At 43.5% G+C, this 22,689-nt stretch overlaps 1 protein-coding gene across 6 annotated transcripts in view; it reads right to left on the bottom strand.

Moving 5' to 3' along the window:
- The window catches only part of FARP2 (FERM, ARH/RhoGEF and pleckstrin domain protein 2), a 73,288-nt gene that overhangs the window by 19,382 nt on the left and 31,217 nt on the right, over positions 1 to 22,689 (bottom strand). For all 6 annotated transcript variants that reach the window (XR_009208146.1, XR_005702326.2, XM_040073979.2 and 3 more), the window contains exons 8-14: positions 17,087 to 17,234; positions 16,222 to 16,311; positions 14,976 to 15,139; positions 14,777 to 14,845; positions 13,281 to 13,338; positions 12,369 to 12,609; positions 1,572 to 1,750 (exon numbers count right to left, since the gene is read on the bottom strand). Coding sequence is in view for 4 of the 6 variants with exons in the window: in XM_040073979.2 (XP_039929913.1) it covers positions 1,572 to 1,750; positions 12,369 to 12,609; positions 13,281 to 13,338; positions 14,777 to 14,845; positions 14,976 to 15,139; positions 16,222 to 16,311; positions 17,087 to 17,234 (949 nt within the window). In the remaining 2 variants the exon portion in view is untranslated. The remainder of the gene's footprint in view (positions 1 to 1,571; positions 1,751 to 12,368; positions 12,610 to 13,280; positions 13,339 to 14,776; positions 14,846 to 14,975; positions 15,140 to 16,221; positions 16,312 to 17,086; positions 17,235 to 22,689) is intronic.

Below are 22,689 nucleotides of genomic sequence, written 5' to 3'. Positions count from 1 at the left end.
GATGTGAGAGAATTCACACTGAGCTCAGGTCCTCCACAGTTCAAGGGGAACACCCCAGGACCCCTCTAAAGGTCCTGTTCTGATCAGAAAACATGACCTGGGGGAACAACATACGGTGAGATGGACCAGTGAGACCATGACGAGACTGCATGGGAAGGAAGGAACCCAGGAAACAAACACCTGCTACCTCAAAAAATAAGGACCTCTAAGGATCACTGTGTCCAGCTGCCCACTCCTTGCAGATCCACCCGAAAATAAACCATATGACCAGGGGCACCATCCAGATATTCCTTGATCTTTGCTAGGCTTGGTGTCACGGTCACTTCCTTAGGGAACCCATTCCAAGGATCAGCCTCGGGGTGAAGAACCTTTCCCTAATATCCAACCCGAACTCGTTTCCATTCTGAGGTACAAAAGGTGGATTTTGAACACGGTTCCCTGACACACTGCTCCTGCTGACCCAGAGGGAGGTGGTCCCAGTGGCCATGCTGAGAAGACACAAGAAGATGACACAGCAGGTCAGCGGGGACTCCTGCCACAACAGCGCAGCACACCAGACCAACTCCAGCACTGGAGTTTGACCAGGGCCACCACAGAACAGGACACAATCAGCACCCAGCAAGCACAGCTCCTCACCTGGCACCCTCAGTGCCCAGCACCGCTCCTCACCGGGCACCCTCAGTGCCCAGCACAGCTCCTCACCTGGCACCCTCAGTGCCCAGCACCGCTCCTCACCTGGCACCCTCAGTGCCCAGCACCGCTCCTCACCGGGCACCCTCAGTGCCCAGCTGTCCTAGGGTGACTTTATGATGCTTGTATCCCCAGTCTCTGCTCTGTTTGTGCTGTATATTGAGTTCTGTGCCTTTAAGACTGGTTCTAAGAGCAAGGAGAAGTGCGGAGTTTGTTTTGAGAAACCTGCCTGACTCCTACACATTCTTCTCCAGCTTGGAGAGACTGCAGGACAGAGATCTTTTTGCTTTTAGTTAGTTTCAGCTAGCTAGGGCAGAGAAGTTCCCTGGACTGTTTTTTTCCCTTTTTCTTGGAACTCTTTAAACCTGCTCTGGACTGAAAACCCAGGGGAGCACTGGGGGCTGCACCTGCGGCCCACCGGGGCCTGGACCTCGGCATTTTCCAGCAGCGCCGGAGGGACTGGGACTGAGGAGAGACTGAGAGAGAGAGAGCCGAGCTCCACCCACGGCAAGGACTTTCTCAATTTGCCATCTCACCCCAGAACGAGGGGTTTTATTGTTTCATATTATTCATTCTTTATACTTGTATGCACTTTGTTCGGTAAAATAGCTTTTATCACTTTTCTCCAAAGAGGTTTTTTTTCGGACCGGTTGGAGGGAGGGGCCACTTGGGTTTGCTTCCCAGAGGGATCCTATACAGGGGGTTTCACCCAAATTTGTCTCCAAACCAGGACACCAGCACAGCTCCTCACCTGGCACCCTCAGTGCCCAGCACAGCTCCTCATTGGCACCCTCAGTGCCCAGCACAGCTCCTCATTGGCACCCTCAGTGCCCAGCACAGCTCCCACACGGCACCAGCATTCCCCTGCCCCGTGATCTCACCTTCCTCTTCATCTCATCATCCTCTTCCGTCCTGGCCCCGCCGGCGTCGCTGAGGACAGGGCTCAGCAGAGGGGATGAGCCCTGAGCGCCTGCGTTCAGATTCACCTGAAAGGCTGCGGTCACACCCAGGGGACTCTTCAGCACCATGGAGGAGAGCTGGGCATGGTCCACAGGGAGGCCTGCGTGGGAAGACAACAAGGAAATGGAGTGGAAAAGGAGAGAGAATTATTTCAAAGATAGTGCAAATAAGGAGATTATCCACCGTTACAGCAAACCAGAATTGCGATCTCTTATTATTTTTAAAAAGGTAAAAGCGGAAGAGCAAAAAAGGCACACGAATCCAAAGACTTCGGTGTGTATTTCAAAGTAAAGGGAGCGTTCCCTGCATCCCAGAGGTCATTGGGGAAGTGCAGTAAGGACAGACAGTGACAACCACAGTTAAGGGAAGGATAAATCGCTTATTGTCAAGGAAAAAGTGCTGCTGAGTAGCAGCAGAGTTCACAACGCTGGGTGATACTGCAGGGACAGGAATACAGCTTTTAATTTTTGCTTTTCAACAGAAGAGTTACTTTTCAACACAGGGAAAAGCTAGGACAAATGATTCCATGACTTGCCACTCCAGATGACAATGTTAGAAATACATTCAGAAATGAGGGTATCTCCAAAATTGAGCCAAAGGGAAAGGAAAGCCTATTGCTACACCAAGAGGGAGCATGGAAAAAAATTCATTCCTGGCTTTTCTAAGTATACAAACAGAATAATCTCAAGGAAAACAATTTTGTAGCACTGAGTATTAACTGGATGTACACAATCCACAGCTAAACCTGTTAGAAGCAACAGGTACCACTTTGCTTTAGATTATTAAACATATTCTAAAAGAAAAAAAAAAAATTATTTTGTGGACCCTTTAGAGATTTCTGACACATCACATCGAATTTAAACCTCCTCTTTTCAGCATGTAGAACCTCTCAGGGGTGAAAATGACCATTCGAGATCAGCTCTTTTGGACCAAAGGAAGGTGACAGACACAATATGCTCACAATATTCCTCCTAACTCACACACTATTGTTCTGAATCTTCCCTGTGACAAAAAAAAAAAATTAATCTTCTCAGACCAGGCAACTAAATAGGTACCAGCACTTAAACAACTACACCTTAAACACCCTCCCAAGCCTCCCCGGCAGGATTTGTTGTGTCACAAGCGCTAAACCGCCCGAAGACAAATGGGGAAATCAACAGCCAGCCCCCAACTGCCAAATCATCACTTCCCAGACTACACAGAAACCATCGCAAAAGGCTTGAAAAAAATCAGCCCTCCCGGATATCCAGCATGTCCTCACACCCTCAGGGGTGCTGCAGGAGGAGTGGGGAGCTTTCGATTCCCAGCTGCTTGGAAAGCACACCCAGGGCGAGGCAGCCCCAGCCTGTAATTGCACATGGACAAACGCAGGAAGCTAAACAGAGCTGCACTCGGTCACCTGGAAGAGATTCAGATCATCCAGGCTGCTGAGTTAACTATTTGTACACTAGTCCAGCACCAGTTCTGGAGCAGATTTTTGCTTCTCCCTGAGCATTTTGTCCATTCACATTGCTTTTGATGTCACTCCAGGAAAGCAATAGTGAAAAAAATCATCTGTTTCACCTATCCGGTCTGGTTTTACGTGCCAGGAATGTTGAAAGGACAGCTTCCAAACAATTGAGTTTGCAGGGGTGAGGAGCTTCTTTAAGTTCTTGGAATTTAACATGAAGTAGCAACAAATTCCAGAATCTGTAACTTGAATTGCTTCCAGACAGCCTGAAAGCTCAGACACAGTGGGAGCAAATGGGATAGAACTTCCTATAAACCACGCTGCCTTTTCAGTCGAGCTGTTCTACCTTTTATCTCCTCCAACAGAAAATGGCCAGTAAATGAACTGCAAACATTGAACGGGAAAGCAAGATCCCCTCCCCAAAGGCAGAGTGCCTGATGGAAATGAGGCACATTCACAGAATCATGGAATGGTTTGGGCTGGAAGCACCTTAAAGCCCATCTCATCCCACCCCTGCCATGGGCAGGGACACCTTCCACTATCCCAGGTACCTCCAACCCCATCCAACCTGGCCTTGGACACTGCCAGGGATCCAGGGGCAGCCACAGCTGCTCTGGGCACCTGTGCCAGGGCCTCACCCCCCTCACAGGGAAGGATTTACTCCATCTTAAACTTCCCTCCTTCAGCTTAAGGCCATTCCCTCTTGTCCTGTCACTTCCCCCTTCTTTTTCTATCCTAGAAGAGTCTATAAGAAGTCAGAGTAGCTCAAGTTAGCTTTTTGGCTAACATTTGTTTAATGAAATATTTGATCTAAGCTCAGTGTGACGGTGTCTTGGCAGATGATATCACAAGTGAGGACCGAAATTTTCATTCTCATAACCCAAGTCTTCTCCCACCGGAGCAGCACAGGAGGACTCCAGGCAAGCAGGTAGGATGGGCAGCAATTCCTCATTCTCATGGAGAAGGATGATAAAGGGAGGAGCCATCTCAACTGCTGTTCAATATAGAGAACTCCTAATTAGGTAGAAATATTGATGTGAAGATCGAAACATGTGACTGATTCCCTTTGACATCAAACCTTGGTGCTCTGAGGTCTTCCCTTCCCCACGGGCAGCACCCTCCAGTTATATTAGAAGGGATTACTCCTTCAGAGGGATGATCCTGTGTTTCAATGTTCTGCATGAGGTGGAAATTTGTTCTCTACAAGTCACACAAACATCCCAAACTGGTGTCTGTAAGTGCTGTGAGCACAAGCCAGGCCTCCATGCAATGACGTGGGGATTCAACGCTGTAGCCCAGACAGTCAGACATGGCTGCATCCTGTACACAACAATTTCTGCCTCCACATCACACACAAATGCACTTAAAGCAACATCCAAAAATGCATCAGCTCGGTGTAATATTCCACATACTCAAAGATCTTCAAGTATACTAATACCTCTTAGGTACACTACACAGTTAGAAACTTATCCTTAAGCAGACAAACCCACAGTTTCATAAAGACCAGCATACACCTAACAGAAATTAAAAAAAAAAAACCTAATCAATAAAACTTTGCAGAAGCTCTGGAGTATGCAAGAGCACAGCTACAGAATCTGGTGAGAATGCTGAGGGTATCCTCCACAGCTACTGTGTAATATTGGTCACGTAGAAGCAGGCTCCATTGGAATTTCACTGAGATAATGAACAGAATAATAAGATAACAAGCTTTTGGTATTGTTTTCCAGTTATTTTTTTCAGCAGGTATTTCCATTCTTCAGTCTAAATTCAATTCCTACACAGCAAGCCAGATTTGAGTGTACAGGCTGGCCAAAACAAAAAAAAAAATACAGATTCTGTAAGATTTATGCCTGGATGCTTAAAATAATTCAAAGACAGACAACTAAATTAGTATACCCCAATAATACAGAGCATTATGGGATGGACAAAAGCTATGTGAGGGTCAAATGTCAGCAACAGCTCCTTATCAAATGGAGCGTCTCTTGCATGTCACAGAAAACCTTTAGAGCTACAATTTTATTATTATGTCATTGCCATTACTACTGCTCCAAAAGCTGAGATTATTTTCAGGCTACAGCCCTGCAGAGGCTGAGCAGAGGACAGAGCCTGCTCTGAGCCTCCCTTCCACCCAATGCCCTGCTGAACCCAACACATGCACACACCAAATGATTATTTCTAGAGTGGAAGTACACAGCATTACTTCTAGAGTGAAGTCATTAGCAAGCTGATGTACCACAAGTAAAATCCTGGATATTTTCCCTCTCTCCCTTCTTTCAAAACATCACAACTAGCAGATTTTCCCTCGGCAAATCTTCCCTTTAAAAAGACAAGAAATATTTGGGAGAGAAGAGAATCTTGAAAATTATCTGAGAGCCTAAAGAACCTATGCAAGAGACTTTAAATTCAAGGATCTCTTTTTTTTTTAAATCCTGCAACAGGTACAGGTGACGTGAAACATTACAGCACATTTACAGCACTTGGCACGTGCCCAGTGCTGCGTACCTGTGAGGTCACATCTACGGTGACACCCAAAAACCAGCTGAAACAATCCCAAACAACCACCCTTCTTCTGCCACCTTTCCACCTTGCAAAAGCCCTGTTTGCAGAGAAGAGGATTTACCTAAACACTGGCCACAGACACCTGGAGGAGAAACTGCCAGCTAGAAAACATGCAATCGCCTTCACACGCTACGTTTGCAAAAAAGGACAATCTTCCAAAAAACACAGATATACAGGAGAGAGGCTTCAAGGGATATACCCAGTTTAAAAAGTTTCCACAATAAATATAATTCCTACAAAGAAATCTGAGTTGCTAGTCCCATTTATAGCCCAAGCAAAAGATCTGCACAAGCCAGGAATTTGAAACCCACACGCCGGTGTTTGCCTACAGTGCTCTATTTTCAGCAAAGTGCTACAGGGAGAAAACTGTGTGCAGAAAGCTGGGAATAAAACTGTAAGATGCCTTGGCTAGGAGAACAAATATTTATTCTATTTCAAAGGTAAGGGTAATGAAAATAAAGCTAAAAAGCCCATGTTGTCATTTATATCAAAGTTTTCCTTGTTTTATTGCATAAACAATTAAAATTATGAATTAGTACAAATCTGTAGGTTCATAATTGGCAATCTGAACAGACACAAAGATACTCAAAACCCCAACATATAATCCAATAAACATTTCCCATATAAAAGATAAAGTTCAAGAGATCAATTAAAAAAATTCCAGCTCTCTTTGTTTGAATGTAATTTTTTCCTGGCAAGAGTAGCACCTCTGGAACTGGGGAGTCCCTCTAACCAAGGCACACGTACCCCTGAACGTACCGATAATCAGGAATTTTGTCATTCCAGCAACTGGGGAACATTATGACTTCTGCAAATGTCCAGGAAACCTTCCCACGGACCAGGTTCAAATCCTCACGTTCCAAATTTGAACTTCCAAGCCTCCAGCTCACCCACTGGGGTCATCCTACGGGAGCCCATGGGCAGGTAATTAATTAAGAGGATTTTATGATGCATTTGGAACTGTGAAGTCTCCCCATCTTCGGACAGAGGATGTATATGTACAGCCATACATATACACACAGCCCTTGTGACAGGTGAGGTGTAAGAGTCCCTAAAAATGACAGGCAATGAAGCTAAAGGACTGCATTGAGACCTGGGGTTACACCCATTCAGTACTGAGCAACTGTGGCTTAGAACATTTTGCAAAATGACAATAATGGGAATGACTTACCGACAGGTTTGCACCAAAAAAGCATAAAATTATAACAACTTTTATTAGTGTCTTCACAAAATCTTACCCCTACCAAGACTTGCAACTAGGCAAAATCTACAACCACCAGGAAAAAAAAAAAAACAAAAAAACAAAAAACAAAAACCCCCAAGTAAAACCACCCAGTATCAAACCACAACCAAGGCACCAAAAAAAACAAAATAAAAATCCCTTAAATGAAATCAACCTATGACCACAATACAAATAAGCACGGGGAAAAGGAGATCAATACTTGGTATTATCCAGATTATTCAGCATCTCTAAAATTTACTGGAAATTAAAGTGAAAGTTGAGGGTAGATTGATATATCACCCTATTCCATCCTAAGATAAAATATGGCAAGTCCTGGGAATATACAGCATAGATTACTTTACTAATGAATACTTTAAAATTACAAAGTCTACACACAATAGATAACACAGGTTAGTAAACTTAACAAAGCTTAACCAGGTGGTGGACAGGTCAGAGAATATCCCATGACCCACGCTTTGTGCAAATTAAGTTTCATTAACTGCATAGATGATGAACAAAAATGCTCCGATGTAGCGCTTTACATTTAATAAACCTGTTTAAGCATCAGAAGAGTTGTGAGTACACACACAGACAAGTACAGGTGGGGTTAGATTGCTCACTCCAAACACTCATTTTGCCTCCTTTCAGCTGCATTGCAGCGTTCAGTTGAGCACTGCAGAGAGCTAAGCCCAGCAGCCTGACTCACTGGGAAAAGCCACTAACACCGGCAGGCATCCTACAGCTGCCTGTGTTTGCTAGAACAGAACGGAGACACGGGGAAGGATGGAAAAGAGTCCTGCTTCACTGTGGAGCCCTGGCACACCTCCTTTGCTGAGCCAGCTGCAACAGCTGCTGGGTGCACTGTGTAGAGCAGAACAAACCTGGAGAGCTGGGGAAACACAGCACTAAAACCTGTGCACTGGCTAGAAATGCTGGTAGCTGCGTGTGTCGCCAGCTCCCCACGGGGTGGGAGGCACAAAGCAGATGTGCAAGGATGTACCTGCACAGGTGTGTGCTGGGAGGAGCAGGGACGATCACCTGCTGGCCACAGACTCAAAGTTTACACCTAGGTTTGATCTGCTCTACCACAGCTCCTCAAATGCTGCTTTCTTGCACGACAAAGATCTCCTTGATGTTGTCATTTTTCCTAAAGTCATTTCCCGTTTTCCACGCCACGTGGTCCCCACTGCCTGGGGTCTGCGAGGCTCCTGGCTCTCACACTGCCAGCTCAGCACTCATCTTCATGAAAGGAAAGCTTGTGTACTCAGGAAACAAACAGAAATGAGTACCAGGAACTAAGCCTTAGCATCAACACTGTGCCCAGAGAATCAAAGGCCAGGGAATGATGCTGGAAGTTAAGCGGCATTGCCGGGACTCAGGACACACCACGCTGCTCTCCAGCTCACCACGCCCCTCCTGCTACACAGAAGGGGACAGAGCAGGGAAAGACATTCCTTGCCTCACCTCCTACCACCTCAGGAGAGTCAGGGGAGGAGAGGACAGCTCCACTGCACTGCAATAACACACGCATGGTGCTCCAGCTCCCTGAGCTGCGGCATTCCCTCGAGGGCAATTGCTATTCTCTCCACCTCCACCAGAAAGTGAATCTGAACTTATGCCTCTGGAGGAAATGATGAAGAACTTTTGCTCACAGCTTTCTTGCAATAATAAAAACTCTACTTATGAACCAAATTTTCTGCTCTTTTGTGTCCGTCTGGGAAACCTTGAACAAAACAACACAGCCCAGCATGCAAAGATATCCTCAGAAGCCATATGGCTTTGGAAATCAAGTGAAGCACAGAAGGAAACCATGACAGCTCTTTGCTGTCAGTCAGCCAGAGCACAGATGGGACTAACAGGGGCATAGCAGCAGCTCTGAACTCTCATTCTGTGCCCAAAACCTTCATCCAAACAGGTCTGTACCAGGGTCAAAGCCCCCCTCACCTCTTCCTCACCTGTGGATCCACACATCTCGCCCTAAGATAGAAGACTGAAATTGTAGTCACTATGATTCCTCTGGAAAACAAAAGGGCACCACATTAAGAATCTTATTGCTTTCTTAAAAAAAAAAAAATCCCTGAGAGTTAGAACTGCCAATAAAAGATCTGCACAGTTTAAAATACAGGAAGAAAAACATTGAAGACATCTTTTCAAACCAACTATGGTGCAAGAAGGCAAATTGGCAAAGCTGTACATTGAAAATACAGGCAGCTTCTTCCCAAGATCTTTTGAAAATGAAGAGATTTTAGTTGGATTTATTCCCTATTCTAATACATGAAAAGGAATGCTTGTGACTGAGGCACAGGACATGAAACACAGGCAGACACAGTTTGATGTGATAGCTGAATCCTCTTTTAAAAAGATCAAAGACACCAACAGCCTTTCTCTACATCTTTATCTATATACTTGTCCCTGGTGCTACCACCTGCTATAGAGTTTGCTGACAGAATTCTGTCTTTTATTGATTTTCTTTTTCTTCCCTAGGTTACAAAATGTAGTTCATTCTGGGAAGAAATCCAACAAATCACCTAAAAATGTACTTAAAGGCACCAGCTCTCTACACCACTGCAGGCCTCCTCCAAGTCCTGTTCCAAAAAGTCACACACCACGCACCCACAGTCCACAACATCATCTCCACAGGCCTGAATAAAACCCCACAAAGAGCCAGAACACACATTCAACAGGAAAGAAATAAAACACAAGTGACACATAGCAAAAAGTAGAGCACCTTGTAGTGCATTACTGGAGCTCTGAGCCAATACCTGGTTCTCGATGTGCTTTCTCTTGCTGTGCTGCTGGCCGAGGTTTCTCACAGGACAGCACAAATTCCACCCCAGCACAAGGTAAAAGCAAGCACTGTGCAGAATGGCTATACCTTGGTAAAACTAACCTGGAAGAAATGGGTGACTAAAGGAGGTTTAACCTCCTCGAGTTCTGTCTCATGCTGAAAAGTATTCCATCCAAGTTTTAGTTATCAGAATTTTGAGAAATGATAGTATTTTTAAATGTTTGAGTAAACAATGAAGGTCTTTAATGATATATCAAGACGGTATTTAAACTGGTAGCAATAATATTGATCATAAAGTTATGTTTGTAACGAAGCTGCTTATTTTGGAGGCTTCAACTGTATTAGTACTGCACTTTCTGCAAACTGAAACTCTGAAAACTGGGCAGAAGGGAGCCCCAAAACCAAGTGGCTGAATGAGATGATGCTTTCCATCACAAGATTTGGGTCAGGTGTTATGGATTTCCTAGTCTTGTTTGTATATAGTCTAAATTCTCTTATGAGCTGAAGTTCAGAATTTCCCCCCCACAATCCATGACAACTGGGAAGGACATTTCATAACTTTTGTTGTTTCGCCTCAATAAATGTTGCTAAATTAAATGTGATCAGTTAAGCAACAATTAAATTGTCTTTTCTATTACACTTACAAACTTGCAGCTGAAGTCTCACATCAAAGTAACCCTATCTAAAAAAGTTTACAAAAGCCCTGAAGCTCCAACTGTTGTCTGTATTATTTACCTCTCCTAACAATCCCATTTCTCAGAAAAATTACAGTATTTTTCTGAATTCAGTCCATATTTTAAGGAAGAAGTTAAAGCTAACACCAGGTTTACCACCAGCTGTCCTACACGGATACAGGACATTTTTCTCAATTAATTTGTGAGTATTTTTATGCAGATTAATAACGAGAAAGAAGGGAAATGTGATGGGGATTAAGTGCTTTTATAGTCTCTGCATATCTCCAAACTGCTGCAAAACATTTGCTGCTGGACTGCTGAAGACACCTGGAAGTCAGCAAATAAGCTTGTCTTCACAAGAAGTTTGGAAACTGCTATTTCCATTTGGTTGTACACACATTCCCTCTTCCAAACTACCTTCCAGAGGTAGGTATAGGCTATTTATTCTTCAAAGCATACCACAGATGTGTTGCACAGGTTGCTATTTTAAAACTGTCCTTCAGAGATGATTTGAAGATTGTTCGGGGTTTTTTCGTTATGGAAACAAAAACAAACCCCAAATGAGCATCTTGCTACAGCACTGGAAAACAGGCAATCCAGTGGATGCAGCTGCTGGTTAACAAGCATGTGCAAAAGTGACTGTTTTATTTGGATTTTGGAGGAACAGCATTTCATGTGAGACTCCTACAGATATGCTTACAGCCGAAGGAATCCTTCAGTAGACTGTAAGTTGTGATGTCTGCACGAGCCAGTTGCTACTTAAAGTTCTCTGAAATCAGTGTTTTCTCCTAGATGTAGTATTTTCCAACACTGTAACGTATTATAACCCATTCTTGACGTAGTGTGATGCACAGAAACACAGCACCAAAACTTGGATGCTTTGAAGGACACTGAAGAGGCACGAATTTAAAAAAAAAAAGTAAAAATCAACTATGTTATGTGATTTAAAATCCAGCCACTGGATTGACTGATATCACGCTCTATTGACTTCCAAGCCTGAAAAGCATAGAGGGATCCACCACAAAAATCAAGACAATCAATTGATTTGTGACTTCTCTGTCCAGTCTTCCTGCGTGAGATTTTTTAAATTATTCTGAAAGTCAAAGGCGTAGTTGTCCCCCGCGGTTTGAGCGAAGGGGTTACTAAAGAACAGGTTTGCATCCAGAGGTGCAGCTGTTTCCGAGTCCCAGGAGTCGGTGTCCGTGCTGCTGGAATCTTCCGTGGCGGTGGGCGGGCAGCTGAGCTGCTCCAGCTGGTCGATGATGTCCGTGAACTGGAAGGCTGAGCTGGACTCGGAGCGCACGGAGTAGGCAGGGAAGTTCAGCATGGAGCTGGCCTCGGAATGGTTGGCAGAGCCGTAGGCGTGCAGGGAGCACGTCCCGTTCAGCGGCAGGTTGTTGAGGGAGCTGCTCTCCGAGCGGTTGTTGATGAGGGAGCTCGTTTCCGAGGGGCTCAGGAGGCTCTGCATCCTGCTCGCTTGGGCCTTCACCTCGAACAGCTCCGAGGTGTCTGATGGCCTCTCATTGCCGTTGAAATCGCTCCCTTCTTCAAATTCAAACTCCTCTTCCATGTTCATATCCACGGCCTCGGTCGAGTACCTGTCAGGGCTCGACTGAGCAGAGACCGCGCTCTGCTGGAGGGCGTCTGCAGTTAAACCAGCCGACTCTGACAGACACTTGGAAAACTCAGAACCCTTTAATTCTAACCCACTGTACACATAGGAAAATGCCTCAGAGCCCCCAGCAAAAAAGGACATTTCTGCTGGGTCATCATCAATAAACTCCTCTGACACCTGTAACGGGGAATGTGTCAGCGTGAAAAGAGGGGCACCTTGGCTGCCACGCTGCTGCTCTTTTTCAGCAACGAATACACCTGTGGTAAAGTCATCCTCATCATTGTCATTTTTACAACCAGCGACCCTGCTCTCCTTACTACTCCTCTCTACATCTACGTCTACACCGCAACCACTCTCAACAACAGGACAAGACGGGTCACAGTTTCCTGCAACACTACCAAACCCAACACCTTGGAGCACGGGAGATCCAGGCTGCTGCATCAGCTTCCTCCCCGCTTCTTCCACTGGTGCTGCAGTGGTTTTGTCTGGATTCCTTGTGTACGGTGCTCGGGGGTCCAAGGAGGAAGGGCTGGGTTCAGCAAACATGGGCGGGATGGAAGCGGGACTGGCCAAGGAGTGAACCGAGTGGAAGGGGGCAGCTGTTGAGGCAGGAGACCCTGGAGTTCTCAAGCCCTCAGTGAATGGGACACTCTAAAAGGGGAAAAAAAAAAAAAAGGCAGAAACACATAAAAAGGTTTTTGGAATACATAAAAACAAATGTAACATCCAGTTACATCCATATGCAGAAGGAATATACGCTTCACAGGAGCTCACTTTACAGCAGACACTGTACAGAACCTCATCCAGCAGCCCATGTAAAAGGCAAGGCTTTTTCTTTAATTCTGATAGCTGGATGGAAAGTTAAAAGCATATATTTTATGGCTGAATGAGTATCCACAAAGAAAAACAGCAAAATGGCAGTGAAATTCTACGATGCTTCCTTAACCTCTCCCATGTAGCACATTAGTGAAATGATTGTTACTTGCTGTGTCCTGCAGAAGGCATCTTACAACAGCTTTGAGACTGCCAGAGAGCAGTCAGAGAGTACCTAGAGATAAACTAATCCTCTGAAATAACAACATACTAGAAAGTCCAACACTTCCTTTTCGGTTCAGTGGAACTTTGAGTAAGATATTACTCACTTCACGCTCAGCTGGCTACAACTATCAAATCAGTAACACCAACAAAAAGAGCCGTGCAGCCAGACAAAGAGCAAACAATTCAAAGGCAGCAATTCTGGTGAGTCAGCTCCTTCACTATCACCTCAAAAAGCTGTTTGCCCATGTCCCTGCCCACAACACCAAGAGTGCTGCAGAACTGACCTGCTTTGGCACGCCTGTGTTCGAGGTGCGAGTGGATGCTCTGACCTTGCTGTGCCTCCTGTGGAACAGAGCAGCCTGTCAGCATCCAACACATGCATCAGCCTCATTCCTCCCCCCATCACCTCTGGCCACGCCAGTAGCCAATAGAAACATCTCAAGCACTATTTTATGGTGTTTTGTTAATAACTAGTTCAAGTTTTCAAAGGTCAAAAGAGTTGTAAATTAAATGATGCAGGAGTAGGAAACGTACAAAAATGGAATAAAGCAAGATCCAGATCATTCACGGAATCAGAGAATGATTAAGATTGGAAAAGGCCTCTAAGATCATCAAGTCCAACTGTTCCCCGACACTACCCCATGACCCCAAGTGTTTTATCTCCACGTTTTTTGAACACCTCCAGGGACAGTAACTCCAACACTTCCCTGGGCAGCCTGTGCCAATGCCTGACCAACTTTTCCATGAAGAGATTTTCCCCAGTATCCAACCTAAACTTCTCAAGGCACAACCTGAAGCTGTTTCCTTTTGTCCTGTCACTTGTTACCTGGGAGAAGAGACTGACCCCCACCTGGCTGGTGAGGATCTCTTGGTACCACTGAAGGAGACTTCAAGAACAACTTGGGGCTGAATACTAATTGCACACTAAACAGCACATTTTAATTTAACTCCATCCTTTGTCATTATTATAAACATCTACAGAAGACTGGCTTCAGAACCAGTATGAGCTCTGCAACATCTGTAAATTTTTTACAAATTTGGTCAACCATTTTGGATGTTAGACTCCAATAAGTGGTATCCTGCTACACACTGATGGTTAGATTCATTCTATGTCAATAAATAAACAGAAAATCAAATTTTCAAGTAGAAAAGGAGATCAACTGAAGTCTGAGACATTAACAAGATTTATTAATAGTAGATTAATGCAAACTTTTTAAAATTCCAGTTAAATCCCTACAATCTTTTGGATTAGGAGTAAAAATTTCTCACATGTAGATTGGATTAGGATTTGGAGTACGAGGAGTTTCTCACATGTAGACTGGACAGCGTTAGACTCAAGTAAAGAAAAAACAATTTTATAATGAAAACACGCATTCTTAATGTATAGATTTATATATTTAGAAACAACTGAGTATTTAAGGTCACAGTTTCAAAGCTGCAGATCCCAAGTTCCATTATGTGCTCTGCCACTGGCTGATGGCACAGCTACAGTGGCACAGACAGGTCCTCACTGACATCATGGAATCTTCAGTACGTGCTGAACTTTCAGACAGCTCAGCCACACACTGTCCACAGACACCAAAACGTGGTACCAAAACTTTCCTAAGCTTCTTACATCGTCACAAAATAATAAATTTTTTGCATTTTAGTTTAGCTACCTTAAATTTGGTAACTGAGAATGACCCTGCCTCCAAGCAGTATTAAAACACTGAAATTTAAGGAATAAGGGCACTGTGAAAGTCCCAGCTACGTTTTGCCTTGCAAAGCTTTTTCATCTTACCTTTCATATGGGGTTCTCTTCATCCCACTGTCCTTAATATAATCCACTAGCTGCTTCTGTGTTCGTCCACTGTGAACCCACAGAAGTACAAAGGTTATCAAACAAAGGGGCTGAGCATTTAGAGATGGAATGTCTTTAGAATACTTCTTCCTTTTGGTCTCATTTTCTAAGACATAATGAGGTTTGTGTTTCTCCCTACCTGTATCTGAACGAGGAGCCTCTGGTGAAGAACACTGCTTTAGCCTTTGGCTTTGGCTGGTCAAAGAGCCTAAAGAACGTGTGATATTCAACACAGATTTTCCAGAAGTTTTTACACTCATCCCTACTTCCCAAAAGAAACTCCAATGTATCCTGATACGGGCCCTGGGGAAAAAAAAAAAAGCACAGAAGTTCAGTAGCACCTGAAATGACAGAAAGGAGAAAAGGAAGGCACAAATGTGTGCCAAGAAAAAAGCTGAACTTCAGTAAGATGCAGGATTTTGCTAAGTCACTTCTCATCTGCCTTAAAACAATGGGAGTGATTCTGAATGCAGTTAAAAGTTATTTAATAGCTGTCAAAAATGTTTGCTTACCTTGAAATTGTAAAAGTGTTTAAAAAGCACTTGACTTTAGAAACATGCTCAATATAACCCACCTTTAGAAATGTCAAAGAAATTTAAATATTTAAGTGGAATAGTAGCTATTTTAAAACATTATTCCTTTTTTAGGAGTTCTGATGCTTGTCTCCTGGAAATTTAGACAAAACTGGAAAATACTGCATGTCAAACTACATCACATGAAATTCCTGAGGGTCTCTTTGTGAGACACATTGCTACATGAGCAGCGTGTCCTGTTTCAGGTATCCTTGATGTATGAAATTATATTATGTCCAAAGTTGTTCTTTTCCTCTATTTTAATATAAATACTGAATGCAATCTAGTCATCCAACATGGAAGCAATAATTTTTATGACATCTGCAATCAAAAACATCTACTGTAAATCTGCTAAGTATGAAAAATAACACTTGTGCTACAGAGTTGTATAGAAAAGATGAAACAAGAGCAATCACACCATCCTTAAAATTAAACTACAACAATATATTTTCAGCCACCTGTTCCTAGCTGAGGTGTATCAGAAAATTCTCATTTCAATCAAGAAAGTGGATGCAACTTTTTCAAAGTAGAAGTACTGAGACAGGGTGCACCAAATACTTGGGTCTAGTAATTTTTTTCTGTCTTACATTTATACATGAGTAAGTTTATGTCAAGGACAAGCTGATATTGAAACACAAAACCAAAAGATCCTAAGTTGTGGGGTGGGAAAGGAAAGATTGAATGATGCAGCCAAGCCTGCCTGCTGAGGCTGTTTCATAAAATCACAAGCTCCAGAAACGTTCATAATAAAATGAAGAACAGGGGTTTTTTTCAACAGTGACCAGTCTATATCACAGTAAAAGTTACACAGACCTCTGGGTGGAGCTTAATAAGGAATCTTTTCCTCTTGAAGCTCAGTTTACGGACCTTGGACCAGTTGAAGGTATTGATTTTCGTGTTACCCTGAATTAAAACAGGAATGATCAAATGTTAGCAAAAGTTTCAGAAAAGCAGAGTACCAAACAAAATTCTGCTGTGGGGTATACAGACATGAATGTGGACACATCCAGCTGGATTTTTAGTTCTGGTGACAATATTTCCTGAAACAAGAGAGGACACTAAGCAGTGTGAGAGGAATTGCAGGACTGCAGTGGCTGATGCACCTCCACAAGAAGCTGCCCCACAGTAACCAAAGGACAGGGAAGACACAGCTGAGCACCCAAACCGAAATATTTCAGTAAATCAGCTGCCTCTGTGTTTTGGGGAGAGGAAAACCTTATCACTGCATTGATAAGCAGGACTGTGAGCACTGAGGCACTTCTTCAATTCGACAAACAGTAACACTGATTGGCCCAGTCACTCCAATCAATCAGCATTTTTATACAATAAAAGCAGCAATATCCCAGCAAAAATCCACTGGAATATTAAAGGAAGAAGAAACAAATCAAAATTCCAGGATGACAGACCTGTCCTAGGGTTGTTTCAAATGAATTAATGATATTCTCTGATCAAACACCTAACTTCAAAGATAGATCCTCTACTTTACTGTCACTTGGTTTTGATGCTCTGCTCTCTGCCCAACACCAAGCTGCACCAAACAGTATTTTGGGGGCTCAAATGATACTCCTTAACCACAGAACATGTTACATTTTCAAGACATCAGGCACACCTGATGTTAAAATGAGAGACTTACTCCAAGACACGCTAAAGGACAGACAGGCTGCCATCCCTGCCGTACCTGGAACACCAGCACACCCATGTGTGAGACCGCCAGATTGATCTTGGTGCCCTCGCGGTCGGAGGCAAGGTGGAATCTGATGCCATACATCTCCAGTTTCCGGGCAATTTCAAGCACTTGAAAGTCAGATTCAGCAGGAGTTTGACCCCTGTAATGAGGAAGAAAAAGGAAGTTTAAAGAACAATCTGACTCTACAGCACTGCCAACATGGTTAACACACTTAAGTCTGAACTCTGGCACGAGAAATGAGAATTTTCTGTCTCATCTGGTTGGGTGGTTTCACTCCGAGTCATGTGTTACACCAAAAGTTCTGTAATGACACAGCTGATGGCCAATGTCAAATGCATCCCAAGAGAGATGCGGAGAGAGATATTAATTAGCTCTGAGTTTTTTCAGTTGAGAAACTCTAAAGCTGAACAAATCCAAATTCAATCCACAGTGCTCTTCATTCTGCGTGCTTGTATACACACTAGCATTACCTAAGATAAGAAGTGAGAGCTGGCAGAGTTGCACAGCCAGCCAAACAGAAACAATGCAAATATTGCAACAGAATGACCCTTTCCAAGTCGGGTTTTGGGACCACAAAATTATTACTCTATTACTACCAGGTGCAACACATTCCCCCAGCCTTTGGCTGGGTAATTCCCTCCCTGCTAAGGAATCCAGAGAAGGATCTTTAAAAATGAAATCTCATCTGCTGTCAAAATTACTCCAAAAACAAGAGGAAGCTGTACACAGTCAGCAGCAAATACTCTACAAGGGTGCACAAGGTCCAAAACATCAACACAGACTGTTCTTAACTCTGGCACACAGAGTCTGTCACAGTTTCAGCCCTCACTGCCTGCTCCCCAGGTTAGCTGACATCAGTAATATTTTGCTCTCCTGCATGATAACAGTCCCTTTTTTCATCAATCTCCCTTGGTTTTTTCCATGAGAGGGAGTGTATTAGATTGCAGTGCATTTTTAGTGGATACTTGTACTGACAAGAGCTTTTCCCTGCAAGTCAAAACACTCTGTAAGTTCATGGGTCCTGGCAAGGAGTTAAAGATCCTCCCAGAACGAGCAAATGGTGCTGTGGAAATGAAGGGGCTCTTAGAATCATAGAACCATAAAACCATTAAGGCTGATAAAAGACATGGAAGATGATCAAGTCCAACTATTGCTACTGATCATGGCCCAGTTATGCTACCAAAGCAAAACAGTCTTTATCACAAACATAAGCATGTCACCCAAGTAGGTCTCTGAACTACAAACACCCTGCAAGAAAACACTATCACCCAATTTTAGGCATAATATGGTCCAGGAGAACCCTCTCCCGTGCTAACCCCAAGGAAACCCCACTGCAGAGCTGCCTGCAGATCTGGGGTCCTCAGAGTAAGAGGACACTCCATAAGAGGAAGCGAGACCGGAGGAGGTCACAGAGATCTCCAAGGGCTGGAGGCTCTCAGCTCTGGAGACAGCCTGGGAGAGCTGGGGGTGCTCATCTGGAGAAGGGAAGGCTCCAGGGAGAGCTCATTGTGGCCTTTCAGTTCTTAACAAGGGCTTTTAAAAAGAGGGAGAGGGACTTTTTATGTGGACAGAAGGTGATAGGACATGAGGGAATGGTTTTAAACTAAAAGACAGGAGATTAAGATTACATTAGGAGAAATTCTTCCCTGTGAGGGTGGGCAGGCCCTGGCACAGGTTGCCCAGAGAAGCTGTGGCTGTCTCTGGATCCCTGGCTCCAGACCAAGGCCAGGCTGGAGAGGGCTTGGATCATCCCGGGATAGTGAAAGCTGTTCCTGCCCATGGCAGCAGGTCAAAGAGAGATTAACTTTAAGGTTCCTTCCATCCCAAACCACTCTGGAATTTTGTGAATCACCAGCAGCACAGGACCTGCTGGGGCACTTCGAGCAGTGAGGCTGCATCAGCCACAGCTGGACAAACTGACCCCCTGCATCACTACTGACAATGATTAGAAAAAATAAATACCAAATTACTCCCATGTGCAAGTTCTCTAGGAGAAATGCAATGACACGAGGAAGACGCAGGTGCTAAAAAATTATTATTCTAATTATAAACAACCAGTGATGAAACCAGACTAGATTCCTGCACACACAGACAAAGCAAATTTTACAAGTCTTTTTTTTTTCAAAGAAGAAAATGGCTTTCCTTCCATAAATCTGCATTTTATTTTATTAAAACAGATGATAAACTATTTTTAGCATTACCCATTTTTGTGTACTATGCCGTGCCAACCACAACACCAGTACTAAATAAATTCTCCTGCTCTCTTGACTGGCTTTTTTAGTCATACTCCTTAAAAATACCTCCTTCTACCTACCTTGAGTCATGTGTTAGATTAAAGAATTGTTTAGCACCATATAGATTTTTTTTTTTAAATACGAATAGAGAATATTCAAGTGAATGATTATTACATTTGAATTTAACAGAACTAGGGATGATGACAATGCATATTAACTCCAAGTAGGAATGGTCTCTACAATTCAGAATACAATTATGAAACTTCTTTCATATGCTACAGTTTTAAAAATAGAAGTTGTTAGAAAAATCAATTCTTCTCTTATACTAACTAAAAGTCTCTTTAGTGTAAAACACACACGTACACAAAATACCCTGAGAAAGTAATGCACACACATTTGACAACAGCATTTCAGCAGTGTTGTGTTGCCTTGTTCATTCTGGAGGGGAAAACAAAGAATCTAAAACACTACAGCAGGAAATCACAAATTTATTTTGCCAGCTGCAGAAGGCAGGGATTCAATGACATTCCTGACTTTACAAGCTCAGCCCATAATCCAGCCTTATCCAAACGTCAGCATTATAAAGGGGAGAACATAAGAGGCACAAAAACCTGATTTCAAATGGAAACAGAAATGCCAGACTATAAAGACAGTCTTGTAGCTGCATTTCTACCACAGTTACTACTACGTGGACTGGCTATGTATAAGAGCTTCAACTGGTAAAGCAGATTTCCTGTTCCCTTCACTGAAATGAGTAACACTGGAGTAAGTGCTTTCAATATTGGCTTTAGCTGTTGTTTCCATTTCCACCACAGATTCCTTAATTACGTCAAAAAAGCTGGAGTACCGGGGTTCCTATTTATTAAATATATACAAGACAAAAGAGGTAGATCATAAATCCTACTTTTGGCCAGGGCTTCCTGAGTTACACTCTGAGAGCACTGTGTGTAACTCCCACCCACGCTAATTCCTGCTATAATTCTTCTGAATACAGCAACATTAAGAATGAAAGCAGGGCTTTGTCTTTTAAAGAGGTTGGGAAGGAGGGTTGGAAGGAAAGGAAGGCAAAAACAAAAAATGGCTACTAGAAAATTGGAGCTCTATAGTACTAAAATCCCCCATGAACAGTCTGGTGTAACTGATGTAGAACCACTGACCGTTATTCCACTGACCATTAGATATCACCTAAAGCACAGCGTATCTCAGAAGAACCCAATCAAAATAAGATACCAGCCAATTTTAAGGGTGCACACAGCCTGGCTGTACCCTCCAGAGAAGGCTGAGCCTGGTGTGGAGGAGCTGGAGCAGAGCCAGGCAGCTCTGACTGTACCACAGACGGGTACGAGGAGAGGCAGCTGCAGAAATTGCCCTCAGATGCTGCCTGCAGGCTTAGCTGCACAGCCCAGCCCCAAAACAATCTGCTCTAATTTTGTTCAGCCATTAAGCAGATAAATCTACTTAATCTTCCCCAGGTCAATGGATGACACGGTAATATCAGTATTTCCAGCAAAAACTGCTGTCAGTGCAATAGGAGCTGTTGTAGAGGTTCCTCACGAGCATCCAGCTAGACAAACATTGGTTGTGATACAATATTCCCATGGCAATGGATCAAAATAAATGCTGTCAAGTGTTAGGTGATTTACAGAGCATTTAAACCCAGTCATTAATATAGAACTTTAAAGACGAAGTGTCAAGTTAAGAGTTTTTCTAATTTACGTGCAATTTAAAGAATTTAAACTCATAGACAACTAAGCTAACAAGTTGTGAAAGGATGTGAGGGATAACAGTAAATGTAAATATAAACCTATTAAATCTTCTACTTGTTTGCTGGTTTATGTATGTACAAAGAAACCACGGACATGTGAACAGAGGCAAAATGTGTCATGTTGAATCCTGCACTCACCTCACAGCAAGTATTCTACTACTCACAGGAAAAAAGAAAACATTGTATTTTGAGTGTCTGGGCGTCAGGAATTAACTGCACCAGCACGAATACACCATCTACAAAATACACATCTTTTATTTTTAATGAACTACAGAAATAGAGTAAGTTACTTCAGGCTCTGGCTGAAGCTATAACTAATGTGCTACACCAAAAAATATAACTCATCTTGTTTACCATTACTATATTTGCAAAGTATAGAAAGCATATTCCTATTATTTTTGAAACTAAAAGGAAGTATTTACAAATGTAAAAGAAACAAATATGTTTAATAGAAAAGAAATATTCAATTGCCATGTTTCCAATTACAACAGTCTCCATTTACAGAATGGATTAGATACACAGGTTCTGGTTTTTCTGTTTTGAGGGTGATGACATTCTACCACTTCTAATAACTACAGTGAAGCAATTAAAAAAAGAACAACAAAAAAAAGGAAAACAGGCAGAAAGAAAGTGCCACAGAAACAATCTGGAGGAGATGAGCCACCCTGCCAGAAATGGGTTTTTCTTCCTGGACACCTGGTTTGTACAAGAAATCTCTGCCAGGAGCAGTCATCAGCGGAAGAACCACAGAATCCCAGGATGGTTTGGGTGGGAAGGGACTTTAAAGATCATCCTGTCCCCCAAACCTGCTGTGGGCAAGGACACCTTCCACTATCCCAGGCTGCTCCAAGCCCCATCCAACCTGGCCTCAAAAAATATTAGTCTGCTAAAGGTAAGTGGGGGAATAAAATAAATTTAAAAAGTAAAAATATGACACACCAAGATAGTATGAGAGAGAAGCATTTTTGTCTGTCCAACTGCACTGTGCATCACCAGGAAAAAGCCAAATGCCCAGGTCCCTGCTCCTTGGAACAGAAATGAGGAAAAATGTGTCTACACTGAGAAAACTCAGAACCCTCCTCAACTGCTGAAGATGGGAAAGGGTGACCAATATTCCGTGAGCAAGGGAAGAGGGAAGGGATGTGTGTGCTGGTTTGGGCTGGGGTTAATTTTCTTCACAGTACTGTGCTGAGGTTTCTGTCTGAGCTGAGAACACGTTGATAACCCAGGGCTGTTTTCCTCCTTGCCCAGCAAAGCTCCCCCAGAGCCCAGACCCTTCCTGCTCCACGCACAGCTCCAGGGAGGGGCTGGGAGGGGGCACAGCCAGGACAGCTGACCCCAGCTGACCCCAAGGATCTTCCATCCCATATGGCCTCGTGCTCAGCACACAAAGCTGAAGAAGGAGGAAGGGAGGACATGAGGAGCGACGGTGCTTGTTTTCCCAAGTTACCCGTGATGGGATCCTGCTTTCCTGAGGATGGCTGAACACCTGCCTGCCAGTGAAGTAAGGAAAGAATTCCTGGTTTTGCTTTGCATGCCTGTGTGGCTTTTGCTTCACCTCTTTAACCTGTCTGTACCTCAAGCCGGGAATTTTC

The sequence above is a fragment of the Hirundo rustica genome, chromosome 10 (genome assembly GCF_015227805.2).
Source record: "Hirundo rustica isolate bHirRus1 chromosome 10, bHirRus1.pri.v3, whole genome shotgun sequence".
Classification (NCBI taxonomy): Eukaryota; Metazoa; Chordata; class Aves; order Passeriformes; family Hirundinidae; genus Hirundo; species Hirundo rustica.
This window is presented reverse-complemented; position numbering and strand designations above follow the sequence as displayed.